Source organism: Scleropages formosus, chromosome 3 (genome assembly GCF_900964775.1).
Source record: "Scleropages formosus chromosome 3, fSclFor1.1, whole genome shotgun sequence".
Lineage (NCBI taxonomy): Eukaryota > Metazoa > Chordata > Actinopteri > Osteoglossiformes > Osteoglossidae > Scleropages > Scleropages formosus.
The window spans coordinates 13,047,914-13,062,754 of NC_041808.1; the positions used below are offsets into that span (position 1 = coordinate 13,047,914).

General features: G+C 38.6%; 1 protein-coding gene across 3 annotated transcripts in view; it reads right to left on the bottom strand.

Annotated features, from left to right (window-relative positions):
* The window catches only part of astn1 (astrotactin 1), a 281,101-nt gene that overhangs the window by 152,762 nt on the left and 113,498 nt on the right, over window positions 1–14,841 (bottom strand). For all 3 annotated transcript variants that reach the window (XM_029250461.1, XM_029250460.1, XM_029250459.1), the window contains 2 exons: window positions 10,579–10,663; window positions 5,787–5,861 (listed from right to left, as the gene is read on the bottom strand). In XM_029250461.1, the coding sequence (XP_029106294.1) occupies window positions 5,787–5,861; window positions 10,579–10,663 (160 nt within the window). The remainder of the gene's footprint in view (window positions 1–5,786; window positions 5,862–10,578; window positions 10,664–14,841) is intronic.

Sequence of the window (14,841 nt, forward strand, 5' to 3'; positions counted from 1 at the left end):
TCGCCATCCCAAGCGATGGCAACAACAGAAAGAAAGAACATGAGAAGCTTGAGAAATACCAAGGACTGAGAGAGGAGCTAGAAAAGATGTGGAAGGTGAAGGCAACAGTGGTCCCCGTGGTAATCGGAACACTTGGGACTTTGACCCCTAAGCTGGGAGAGTGGCTCCAGCAGATCCCGGGAACAACATCCGAGATCTCTGTCCAGAAGAGCGCGGTCTTAGGAACAACTAAGATACTGCGCAGAACCCTCAAGCTCCCAGGCCTCAGATAGAGGACCCGAGCTTGAAGGAGTAAGACCGCCCACAAAAAAAAAGGGGGTGAGTGGGGTAAAAAAAAAAAGTATATATATATATATATATATATATATATATATATATATATATATATATATTATATATAGTCAGTGTGATACAACTTTGCTTTGATTACTTCCTATGTTTCAATTATTATGCCTTTTTTACGTCAAGGAAAGCATGTTGCCAAAATGTGTCCATGCTGTGCAAGTTAAAGTATTTTACTTCACTAAGATAGTCTATCCATTCATCTATTTATGACCATTGACATGAAGCTGAGTCTACCTTTTGGTAATATTACTTTAAAAAAAAAGGAAAAAAGTATCCTCACAGTTGTGGAAGAATGATTAGAAAAATATGAATGAATGAATGAATGAAGCACTTGAATAGAACAAGGCAAAGTGTATATATGTATGCTATATATATATATATATATATATATATATATATATATATATATATATATATATATATAATATATTCAACTAAATTTTATAACAGGTGCCGTAAAAAAACAATAGTTTTATGTCACATGAACGGTTTTAAGAAATAAAAAATCAAAACTTTATTTGAACTTGACAATTTCCACATTTAAAGTTGTTCAATTTGCATCTAATAAAATGCTAACTTTGCATAACAAGAGGGCATGGGATCACATACTCAGTCTGCATTAAGAGTCACTCCAAGAACAGAATGATTAAACAGCTATAAAAAGACAATCTTAATTATGTCCCTCCAATTACTTTCCTGTTTCCAATTCCAGTGTACTATGAATCAAGACTCCCTCTAACCTTTTAATAGCATGTGCTAGATTCTCACAAGTGATTATGGGTCTGTTAAAATTTTAAAATTGCCTTATTTAACTCTGGATTAGGGAGCCTTAACTAACTTTTTCAATTACATCTCATCAGGCTTCTACCTTCGTGGGAGAAATACACCTGTGTCTCTCAGCTCTATATGCAGGATTGCAAAAAACACTGAGAAAGGCATCATACTTGATGTTGGCCTTGACAACTTCATAAACACCATCATCCTTTTATAATGAAACTGCCATCGAACTTGGGAGTAATTTTAAACAGACAAATAGATTCATAAACAAATATGCATTTTATTTTTAAATATTCTGATCTTAGTTGAACCTGGTAATATCAGGTACTGTTATTCACCGTACTTCATGAATTACGTTACAGTCGGTAAGGAATTGTACTTGTGTTAGGATGGCCGCACAAGCGAAGATTGTGATTCGCAAACAGGACACAGTGGGACCAGTGCATGAGTGAGCTCACTAGTGTTGTTGGTTCTGATTAATGAATATGTTTAAATCGGAGCATTCCTAGGAGAACAAAATCTTAGGAGGAGAGTATGTAAATATATGCAAGGAACAGAGCGTAGCAATTTATCACAGTGATTTGCAAGTGCGGCGAAGGTAATTGCACAGGATATTTAACATGTGGGGAAGGCAGGTGGTAACCTTAGTTCTGGCACTTACCTGCTACGGCTGCAATAATTGTCAAAGTTTAATGTACGGAGAGCATATTGGTCCAACCAAGATACAAAGTCTGCAAAGCTCATAGGATGCAATGTGAAATACTTTTGTTTCATCTTGCTTAAATAGTTTAGCCCAGGGGTATCAAACATGTTGCAGGTAGTGTACAGATAAATAATTTTATGGCCTAATAATGAACCAGTTGAGCCAATTTAACTGGATGCTGCAATGAGCAGACATGAGCCCTCAATATATTGAGCTTGATACTCTTGGGTTTCAATATAAAAATCTCATAAACCAGAAGGAATATATACACTTAAGTCAGCAACAGAATGAATTCAGCATAATCTGCAAAGATATGCAGAATTTTACAATCACTTTACAGTGTAAATTGCCACAAAACCCAATACAGTCAGCTACCTTTTGTTGCGGTGGCAGTGAAATCCAGTACTTGACATAAAGCTGATGTATTTCACAGTGCAGCTCTTGATTTTTTTTTGAAAGGACTGCATATATTAATAAAGTTTCTGCCTTAAGTATCTTAACTAAATGACAAGCTATTCCAGAATATAGTACTGTTAATTTTGCAAGAACCTTTACTGCCCTTTTTGTTCATCCTTACATATCAGGCACATACAGTATTATGACAGAAAAAGAAGGTACTGAGCCTATACACTGTATAAAAATCCGGGACCAAAATAGTCTTCCATCACACCCTGCGACAGTTGCCGTTATTTAATTTGAGCTCACTACCTTACAAATACACTTCTGCCAGCTGGAAAGACACATGCGTATGTATGAAAATGTATATCCGTTTACAGCATTTTTGTCTGCATAGTGATTTGAAACGACAGGATTTGTATGCACCAAGACAGTGGCATATCTGCTGCGAAGATTGTCATTTCTTAACTTCTAAGATATGTACACAGATGGCGGATGAATCAGAATGCATAACTCATAAAGCACTGCATGCAGGGATATGCTTGCTTTCCTGCCTGACACATATACAAGGGTTATATTTTTGCACTGAGTAAAACTGAAACGATAAATAGTTTTGATTTTATTTATTCTTAATTCATAGACATTGTTTGAAATAAATGAAACAATGTAAAATTAAAAATTTTAAATTAATATTTAAAAAGTAATGACACGACCCTGTAAACTAGTGTATTACCTACAAAAAAATATTCTACATAAACTGAAGTTTAAAAAGATTCTCCTGACATGTAGAATATATTACATAACTCAGAGATATAGAAAAAAATGATTTTAGAAACAAACCAAAAAACTGACAATTAGTTATGTATGAAAGGACGGAAAAAAACATACACACACACACACACACACAGAAGCCGCTTGTCCCAAGCAGGGCTGTGGCAAACCAGAGCCTAACCCGGCAACACAGGGCACAAGGCTGGAGAGGGAGGGGACACACCCAGGATGGGACGCCAGTCTATCGCAAGCCACCCCAAGCAGCACTCGAACCTTAGACCCATCCAAACTCACTGTGCCACCACATCCCATGTTTAATGCTTTGTCCACAATTAAATGTTCACAGTTTCACAATAAATTTGCTGAACATTGCCAGCCAAACCCATTGTGCCACCATGTCCCTGAGCCCGGCCCCCCAAACCAAAAAAAACCAATATATCTTAAAAAACTGCACCAAGTTGTGAAGTACTGGGGAGCAACACATAAAGGGAGCAAAATTTACCAGTGGGTCTATTTTAAAGCTTCTGGCTTAAAATCAGAATGACTGTGTTCAAAGAAATCCTAAGAAAACTTCAGGTAAATAACTTCAGATTTTTCTTTTATTTTATGATTTGTTTGTTTCCTGGTTTTTTGATTATTATTTTGCTTGTTTGTCTGAGACAAAGATCCCTGAAGGTAATATCTGGGTATATACTCAGTATTTCTGTTTTGCCCTTTGATACAAATCCAGAAGTAACAGGCTCTTACTCACAGTCTTCACACTGTCGTACTGAAAATGAATTTAAAAAAGTTTCCCTTAGTAGTTCAGTCCAGCAGAGAAGAGCTTCTCTGTTTGTGTTCACAGGTCTATGTGTGCTGGTGAAAAATAATTAGGTAGCGTGCAATAACGCTGGCCATGGAAATTTGCAATGCCTAAGTCCATGTCCATTCTCAACAAAAGGAAGGAAAAAACCAAATGACATCAAATGAAACTGAATAAAGAAAAACGGAATCAGAAATATTCCTGTACAATTTACAACATTTGTTCAGAAAAAGATCAAACAGAATCAGTAATCGTAAGGGACCGAAGTGACTCCTATTACTGGGAGGCCCAACAGATTTACAGTCACTCACTTTAAAATGGGTACAAACCACCGGGAAACACTATTCTCTCTTTGCATTCAGATTCACGCTGCTTTTTCATTCCTGCACCAGTTTATTGTACAGCGACCAAAGGCATTTTTCGAGAAACTTCTCAAATTGCCAAAAAAAAAAAAAAAAAAAACTTGAAGACGAAACAACGCGCAGTCATCAGTGAACACGGAGTGTATTCTCAGGCTACAGGTTTTCCATTTTGAAGAATAATACATGTGAACAGGGGTTTCAAGACACACCGTTTCACATGCTCGTACCAACTGCGCAATGACAAATCACAACCTTTGTTCTGACAATATCGCGGCCCTTCAGTAATGCAATAAGACCGGAGTGTCTAACCAATGAGGCTCCACTGATGTTGTATAAGTATTTCGTATGTCACTCTCGTCCACCAAAGGGACTGCCTTGTCAGAAACTGGCTCTGGCTGACTGGCAACGTCATCTATGGTAAACTGCAGCTACTGCCGAGGTGTCACTCCAAATGTTTTCCAAATGGCTGGCCGAGGTGCTGCTGCTCGATGGTTCCTTCCCCTTTTAGTCACAGTTAAAAGGCTGCCATTACCCAGCTGTCTACTGAGTCTAACTACACACTTTATCTGCAGCCACACTGGCATTGCAGTACTTTGCAGTTCCTTACTGAATTATTATAATTAGCACTGACAATTCTGAATTTATGTGCAGAAGCTGAGGAAGTAAGTCTTTAAATCAAAATATGGTTCCTTGAAATATGCAGCACTTCATGGGCATGGGAAGAAGAATACAGCTTTAAAAATATATTAGGAAGAATGTTTATGATTGCATACCTGTGATGTCAACCGTCATCACAAATTGTGTAACATTGTAGAATTGACATTGACATTTATTGCATTGGATGACATAAGAGGTCTCTAGTCTTTATATACACAGTATATAACTGTGTTTAGCACATTAACATAGTATTTAACTGGTGAAAAGTAAAGGTTTCACCGTGGCCATAAGAGAACACAATACTGAGAACACAAACACCGTAGTATTTTCTTAAATGCCTTAAACAAATACCTTTGTACGTTACCAACTGCTAAAAATGTTCTTTAGTCCTTAATTGTAATTATAATGAACAGAAACAGTTGTTTCTTGTAAAAAATGAAATTATAAGTTTAATGTGTCAGATCTTGCTTTGTCTACCACAACAAAATGTCAAACAGCAAATGCACAGACTTTTCTGGAGGATGCTGTATGACAAAGCTCCTGCACATACAAAAGCATAATTTAAATTCAAAGTAGAATAAATAAATAAATACCAGTCAAAGCAGACGTGTTCAAACAGAGCCACCAGCAGGCATGTTTCTGAACATAAAAATGCTAAAATCTGAAGAAACACAAAGTTCCAACAGTCTGTAGGTGAGGTATTGTGGGACTGGAAAAGGAATCACACATTGATTAAAGATAAATCAAGATGTGAAGTTAATTCTACCTAATTAAACTTAGCACTATTTGCTGGGCAATGCAGTCTGTAAGAGGCTGTCTATAATAACACAGGGCCATTTCTTCTTCTCTACCTTTCTTAAAGCCTGGAGTCATTTTAGACTATTATCCTTTACTGCTTAGCTTCATAGAGTCCCCGGAGGAATACAAAGATGCCCAAGGGACCAAAAAAAAAAAAATGGCCACTCATTCTTACCTGAAGATACGATCAGAAGGTTGCTCTCCCATTACTAGATCAAACCCTCTCTGGAAAATGGTGTAGGGCCAAGGGCTATGAAACAGGGAAGAAAAAGGAGCAATGATGACATATTCATGGTAAAACTGTGACAGACGTAGTAAAAACCTCAGAGGCAAAGACGATTTATAATGTGTGCATTGCATTTATGAAAAAAGAAAAACATTTTTGCTGAAACATATCTAATTTCTTGAAAGAACGAACTGAAAAACCAAACAAAATCCCAACACCCTTCATTTGAATTTAGTTTATCTGGAAAAATGGGGTAGAGTTCAGCTAGCTAATTTGCTTCAACACTTAACAAACTTGAGAATGTACGGATTCATTCAATGTGCCAAAAATGAGGCGTGGGCATATGCTGTTTATAAACTCAGTGACAGGAAAACATTTAATCACCTCCAACACCGACATACAACATGACATGAGATGACATATGCTTGGGAGAAAGATTAATATGGACAGGCAGCTGGGAACCATTTCTTTGTCACTCTGGTGCGAGAAGAAAACCCGACAAGGAGCTGAAGTCATGCCTAAGGAACTGTTACACCAAGTGAGCTACTGAGTGAGTACTTAAAACTCGTATAATGCTTGATGCTACATTAAATGCAGACATTAAAAGCTAGATTTGCAGCTAAGAGAAGTTTTCAAGAGCTTTGCTGCTGAGAAAGTTGAGGAAGGCATGGCTTGGAAAATGTTTCTAAATGGGTTCTGAAGTCAATAGGTCCTAGAGCAGATTTCATAGTCAATGTATTTCAGCGGCATAATTTTTATCTGAAAATAGTTCGTGCTCATAGTAGCAGGTCACATCGAGACCGTCTTGTAACGAGATGAAGGAATGTAGTCCGATGTACATGGGTCCCTTGGACTTTGAGTTCTTGGAACCTCCTAACTCTGTTACTCCCTCCCCTGTAAAATCCAATTAAAATCTGTTGCCAGTTTCCCTGTGTGGCACAAAACTGAAGAGATCTGGCGCCCCGTCGTTACCCTGCTGATACATTGACTCCAAGCTCTAATTATCAGATCCATAGTGCTGCCGTCACTGCCTCTATCTTCCTTCCAATTAAAGCTCTGAGGCTGTCCACACCTCCACGTGTTAATCAAAATGTTCACAAGTAGCATCCTCAAATCCAAGCAATTTATTATAGAACAAAATCTAATTAACATCAATACCTTTAATGCTGCGTCCACTGGGGTTCATACTTTATCTTCTACTAGTGCCTTTAAACTGTATTTATTCTGTAAACTCATGTGTCATTCATGAATGTTCAGCAGAGATTTTCCCAGTAAATATAACTAATCAACCTTTCTATCTTCCATTTACTACAAGCTACAAAAAGTAAAAGCAACAAATGTATGCCGATACGACAATGAAGTGCATGATCACACTGATGCAAAGCAATGAAATGCTCCTGCTTTTCTAGATAGTCCGCTATCCTCCACTTATATGTTGTATCCTGAAAACCAGATGGTCTAGTTCCAGGAAAACTGTCAGATAGTGACCAAAATAGCACGAGATTCCTGGCAGATTCAGACTACAGGCTCAGTGTGTGCTGGTTACTACATCTCCCAGCTTGTGGAAGCTGACACACCTAATGTCCTCCTGAGCTATAGTTACCTTGTTTTTACAATACATTTCCCATCTTTCTCCCCACCTAGGTTCATCCAAGATTTGGAGGCCTTTAGGTTGGCAAATGCCAGAAACATAGAATGTCATCCTTCAGTGAAATAAATAAATAAAATTGCCACAAAATACCTTCCATGTCACAGTATTACTGTTATAAAAAAAAATTTTTTAAAAATTCCCCACTCGCCCCCCTTTATGCGGGCGATCTTACTCCTTCAAGCTCGGGTCCTCTACCAGAGGCCTGGGAGCTTGAGGGTTCTGCGCAGGATCTTAGCTGTTCCTAGGACCGCGCTCTTCTGGACAGAGATCTCGGATGTTGTTCCCGGGATCTGCTGGAGCCACTCTCCCAGCTTAGGGGTCACAGCCCCAAGTGTTTCGATTACCACCTTCCACATCTTATTAGTGATATATATATATATGTATATATACACACACACACACACACACACACACACACACACACATTTTCTGAACCTCTTGTCCCATACGGGGTCACGGGGAACCGGAGCCTGACCCAGCAACACAGGGCGTAACGCCGGAGGGCGAGGGGACACACCCAGGACGAGACGCCAGTCCGTTGCAAGGCACCCCAAGCGGGACTCGAACCCCAGACCCACTGGAGAGCAGGACCCGGTCCAACCCACTGCACCACCGCGCCCCCCTGCACATATATATACAGTCAGGTTAAATGAAAAAAAAAGTATAGAGTAAAATTTTGCTTGATGTACATGTATTCTTGCAGGACATGAAGACATTTTATTACCGGGTCATTACCAGACATCACCAGCTAAAGGTCACTTGACTTATTTTTATAGCTATTTTCAATAAGAGAGAAGTATTTGGAAGTAGGTGGCTCATGAGCAGAAAATCTTTTCACGATATTTTCCTCGGGGCGTCTTTTCGGTATTGACCTCAAGAGAGGCATCTCCTTATGTAGAACTTTGTTTTGGTCAACTCTTATGTCAGTGAATAAGTTCAGTGTGGCACTCCCCTGGAAAAATAAAATAATGCAGCAATTCCAACCTCGCTGTAGGTGGCACTTTCAACAGACTGAAAAGTGTTCATCTGTTACAGCAATAGAGAAATAAAACCCAGCAGCACACAAGATGACATTTTAACGATTTACTACAAGCATTCCTCGTTTGAGGAAAATAAAACCTTTCCAACTATGTGTTTGTTAAATTAAAATTTTCCAAAACACCTTTTTTCCTTATTATTTTAAAGAGAGAACCATGGGAAAAAGAGCAGCACTCAGATGAATCTCTAACAACAGTGCAAACGCAGTGTGTGTTTTGTAATTAACAACAGTGGTAATCTAATTACACATTATCAATATTTTGTTGTGTCATTACACTTACTGGGAGATACTGAAGATGAGTGTATGCTATGGTGGGGATCAAAGATAGATATGGAGCTGGTAGTGAAGGTGGTTGGGAGATAACTGTGGTGAGCTCAAGGAGGGACAGCGAACCTGCTAACCAGTTACTAATGGTGCTACACATCTAGGTCACAGGGTGATAAGCGCTCGCTGTCAGCAACGTCCACAGAGGAATGTGTTTCATTTTTGTTATCCCACTACAACACGAGTATGACTCTATCACTAATTTCTACAGATTTTAATGACAAGTTTTTCTTTGCATTTTTAAAAATAAAAATTATTACAATTTTGATATCAAAAACTTGTAAACTTGCATATGAGCTGCTTACATATGGAACTGCTTAATAACACCGGTAAAGTATTGTATGACGGCTATAATTCTGTTATATAATTCTGTCATAAGTTAAGCAAAAGAAGGAGTATTGTTGTAAAAATATAAAAAAATAAGAAAATGTTGCAAAGATTCAGTTTTTGTGTAGAATGTACAATAATTTAGTGATTACAACAGCATTATGTAAGTTGGGGACTGCTGGTAGCATAGCAGTTTGAGCTGTTTTCCTTCTGAACATGGCAGGTTTAAATCCCACCTCCAGCTGTAGTATCCTTAAACAAGGTACTTATCCTAAATTGCTCAAGTAAAAAAAAAAAAAAAAACCCAGCTGTATAAGAGAGTAAATAATTTTAAGAAGATTAATGTTGCAAGTTGCTGTGGAGAAAAGTGTCATAATCAAATAAATGTAAATAATTTACTAGAATTTGCTATGGTATAACTCTAAATCAGCAGCTGATAATGTAGTGACTAGAGCAGCTACCTTTAAATCCAAAAGTTGTTGGTTTAAATCTCACCAACCGCTATAATACCCTTAAGCAAAGTATCCTTAAACTTACCTACTTAACTACTTCAGTGAAATTACCCAGCTGTATATATGGTTGTAGGTAGCTTAACACTATAAGTTGCTTCAGCGAGAAGCCTCAAGTAAATGTGATATTTGTCAAAAAAATATTTTTCTTCTATTTCTATTCTGAGGGGGGGCATGGTGGCGCAGCGGGTCTGGCCTGATCGTGCTCTCTTGTGGGTCGGTGGTTCAAGTCCAGCTTAGGGTGCCTTGTGATGGACTGGTGTCCTGCCCTGGGAGGGTCCCCTCTCCCTTTGGCCCTGCACCCTGTGTTGCCGGGTTAGGCTCTGGTTCGCCACGACCCCACTTGGGATAAGCGGTCTCAGACAGTGTGTGTGTTTGTGTGTGTGTGTGTGTGTGTGTGTGTGTGTGTGTGTGTGTGTGTGTGTTTTGTGTCTTCTTCTTTTCTTCTAAAAAAACTGCAGACTACAAATATCTTCAAATTAAACCTAGGATTATGAGAAGGGACAAGAAATTGTGCATGACTTTATAGGCATGAGGGAGGTGGTTTTATTGTTCTATATCATTTCATGCCTTTATATAGAATAAGGGTTAGTCAATACCTATGCGCATTGTGAGGTATTGTTTCTTCCCTTGTCTGGATCTGGCTGGAAAGACTCAGACTAAGAACCTGAATTTCCGCATTAAGCCCACTGAATTCTGACTTAAGGTAAGTTTCCATCTTGATAAAAAAGATGAGTCCCAGCATATTTCCAAAACTCCAGTAGGTGAGATCAACAGCCAGAACCTTCTGTTCACTCTAAAGTCAAGAAGCTAGACATTGTCTTACCTTTACAATGCTTAATACTGGTAGTGTCCATTCAAATAATTGTGGCTATAGAAGAGAAAACTTACCCTTGATTGGGTCCCCATTCATTACGAATACAAAGATGTTTATGGACAGGGTCCTTCATGTAGCCATCAAAGCAAAGGCATTCACCTGAGAACCAAAGAGAGAGGTTAGCAATACCTATCCTACTGCCATGGTGACAGGGATGGAATGCTAATTATGCTGGCCAGATTTAGGTCCCCGTATACCTATAGCTTTCTCAAAATGACTGATAGCAACCTTGAGCGGTACAAAAAATGTTTACATTCACCAGCAGCCATACTTGTCTTAAATTTCTTTGACATCAGAGCATTATGATATTTGCGGGTTTTAAATGCCACATTAAATATATAAATTTTAAGCAGTAGATCAACCAAAATATAATAATGATCATTTTTAAACTAACAATGACACCTAACAAACATGGTATTTACTTATTTTGATTCTTTTGGGATACTATGACTCATGATAAGATCATAAATGAAATGATTTTCAGACCTGTGGTGTGTAACTAACAGCTTGGTGCTTAGGTATCGATGCGATTTTTTCATTTCAATGCAGGGTTTTTCAGCACAGAGGAGAGGGAAATATGCATTCTACCAGGCAGATGTAAAATGGGCAGCATCCAATAAGTCCACATTATTAGTTGTAAGAAATTCCAGTTGACTTGAAACACATTTTAATAATGTTTATTAATCACATTTCTTAAAACAGAATGTTGCTGAATTCAGTTCTTGGTGAAGTTTTTCCAGTGGTTTTTCAATAGTTATATTTCTAGATTTTATCATTTGTTTTCTGTTCACAAAAACTTTCATAGACATAAAATCTGCTTTAGCTGTTTTGTTTATTTTGCAAATTAGCACTGAACAATAGAAAATATACATAAGCCAGTTTTAATCTTAACCCTAGGAGGCTAACCCTGTAAGAAATCACATATTACTTGACAAGGGTTGAATTATTCACCCCACAAAGCTTTAGAGCTCCAAGATGCAAGTTATATTGCTGCTGTCATCAAATTCAAGATTTGAAACAATTTTTACCTATCGTCATTTTCTATCCAGCTTGTAATGAGTTTTCCAGGTTCTGTAGGGTAAAAACCTCAAAACCATTTAGCTTTTATTCATTCATTCATTTTTACATTTTTACATCATCTTACAGACAATAACACAAAATTGCCAACAGGAAGTGTATCATTATATCAGTCACATGGCCGTATATCAAAAAGGAAATAAAATCAAGAAATTTAGAAAAAATGTTTAAGACAGATACCTGAAAGCACATGGCTCAGTTACAAAGCATTCAAAAAGATATTGCAAAAACTGGCAGTCAGGTGTGAAGTCCGCCCCTTGTTATCCTCAAAGGATTTCCATGTGGTATTTGCAACATCTGGAAAAATTATGGATGACACACCCACAAAGACTCATATCCTCTGGCAAGAGAGCATCATTTTGTCCCTAATAGCACAGTATTAGCAATTTGATATTATACAGAACTCTATTATACTACAATGACTTTCCCATGAAATAGGATTCGCAAAGAGCAGTTATAGCTATGCAATATTTTATGGCAGTGCTTGCTCTGGCCCTAATACTGGGCTAGTTGATATGGCAACACTCAGGGGTCTGAATAATGTTGTAATGTATTGATAACACACACACACACACATTGTCTGAAGCCACTTGTCCCAAGCAGGGTCGCGGCAAGCCAGAGCCTAACCCAGCAACACTGGGCGCAGGACCGGGGGGGTGGGGGGGTTCACACACACCCAGGACAGGACGCCAGTCCATCACAAGGCACCCTAAGCAGGACTCAACCCCCAGACCCACCAGAGAGCAGGCCCCAGCCAAACCCGCTGGGCCCCACACCCCTCCATGTATTGATAAAAAACATCATTTTATCAGAGTTAAAAAAAATTCCATTTTGATCAAAACAACTACTATTTGGTTGGAGGGAGGTGTGTAATGGTCATTAAAATTAGGGATAAGTGGCTAGTAATGGGAGGCAGCTGTTCTTATGTAAGGAGGCGTGGCCTTATTAATTGAGTTGGTTTAAGTTTGTGGAGTGAGGCCTTTGCAGCTTTTGTTGGCTTGTGTGGAGGTATGGTATTCACTGGGATGGTTTAAGTTTGTGGCATTGCTGCATTTGTTGAGGGTGAAGGGCATCTACCATGTGTGTGGAGATTGGCGGGGGGGTTCTGGGATGCCAGACTGCACTGTTGAGCCTTCCTGAGGTGTTGCGGGCCTAATTCAAAGAAAGACCGGCGAAGGGAGGTCCCCACTTGACAACCGCAATGAAATACCTATGTTGACGCCCTGTGGTTGATGTGGTGGTTGGGGGAGGAAATTAAGTCCACTAGTCTTGAGTCATGGAGATGTATAATGGCAATGCTGAATGTTTTTCTCTATAGCTCGATGATGAAGAGGGTTAGATTGGGTTATTGTGTACAGTCATTATAATATGCGTATGGGGCGTATCTTGTCTTCTGTATCTTGAATGAATAAATGTAATGTAAAGAAAACAGCCATCATGCCCAAGCCTGGTGGCTCAATTTTTGAGAGTGTTCCCAGTAAGGTGGTCACAATAATAAAGATTTTAAGCATTTGTGGTAGGTTGACTGGGATTACTTACAACATGATGTGACAGCACTTGTGCTCCAGCCCTCTAATATTTAAATACATGTAGCTGATGCCTTCATTCAAGGTGATTTACTGGGTTTGAATGCAACACTACTTACAATGATTTACCCATTTAAATAGTAAGGTATTCTTACTGTAGTAATTCATTTAGCTGATACCTCTGTCCAAGGCAAATTACAATATTAAGGTACTTACACTTATTTGGCCATTTATACAGCTGAGTCTTGTTTTTTTTTATTGTAAGTGCAGCAATTTGGAGGAAAAGGAGGAGATGACATTCAAACATGCCACCTTTGGATTCAAAGGCAGTCACCTCAACCACAACAGTACCAGCTGCCCAAAGAAAAAAGAACAAGGGAAAAAGGTATCTTGGGTACTGTAGCTAGAGCAGGATTCAAATCCATGACTTTCTAGTTGCAAGCCTATACCTCTAACCAAGCTATCTACAAATTAAGCCTGATAGTAATTTGTTTCTGACATGCAATAAATGCTTTGCATTGTGGGAAAGACAAAGCAGCATTTCTCAAAGTAACGAATCTCAAAACATACAAGGCTGAGAGTGGCGGAAGAGGTTCTTGTGTTAATAGGTGCTCATGTAGTATCATTTTTCATGGCTTTGCTTATGTCCACTACTTTGGTTCACATTTGTTTTTTGCCATTTAAGCTCTGTATTACATAAATAGTCTAATTCATCTTTCTCAGAGGATTAAACACCAATTTTTTAGATTCATAATTTCAGCAACAAATCTTTAGTTTATTTGCCCATTACTCCTCTGTTCTACATTCATGGTGACCTCTCCCACCATCACAAGCATTCCTGTTTATATACCTGAAGGATTTATTTTTACAACATTAGAGATTATAAGATTAACATTTAGCATTAGGGACTATGAAAGATTTAACGTACTTATGCGGTTGTTTAATGGATATTATAAATGCTGTAGAGAGACAACCAATCGTTTTAAAAATATTGAGTGAATAGTGTACAACTCTCCTTGTTGAGAAGGTTGATAAACATAACTGCTGTTTCCACTCTGGACAGCCTTGTTGGCTCAAGCCGCTGCCCCAAGAGCCATGGACCGGTGCACAGAAATCAATTAACCTGTCCTACTTATTTTTCGTGGCCTGTAGTTACATGCAGTTTACCACCCGGCAGGGAGACCAAATGCCGTGAAGGTGATCAATATCAACCTTCCAATCAGAACAAATTATTCCAGCCCTTGCAGGCATTCCTTCTCTCAAGATGACGTGTTACGTGCAGTGGAGGAACATCCTACTTTGAGTGGACCTTGAAACCACTCCAACTGAGATTTTATGAATCTAAAACAAATGTAAATGTTGGAGTCATACCTTCAAGCTGCAAGAACTAGACTACTAGGATAACTCTTTGCCTTGCAAGAGTTTCAGAAATAAGTTCACTTCTTATTCCATATTAGCCAGAGGTCATGGTCACCTCAACAATGTATTTTGCCTTTCCATCTTAAACAGGAATAATATATTAGGCCCTCCTGTGGGTAGACCAATGTGCTTGGACTTCAGGAAAAAAGGTTCATCAGTTCAACACTGCTGATTATCTTATAAATATGTCTGTGATGAATTTCATTTTTACTGATCACTGCCTGCAATAAATTGCTTACATGCCTGTCTGGCTGT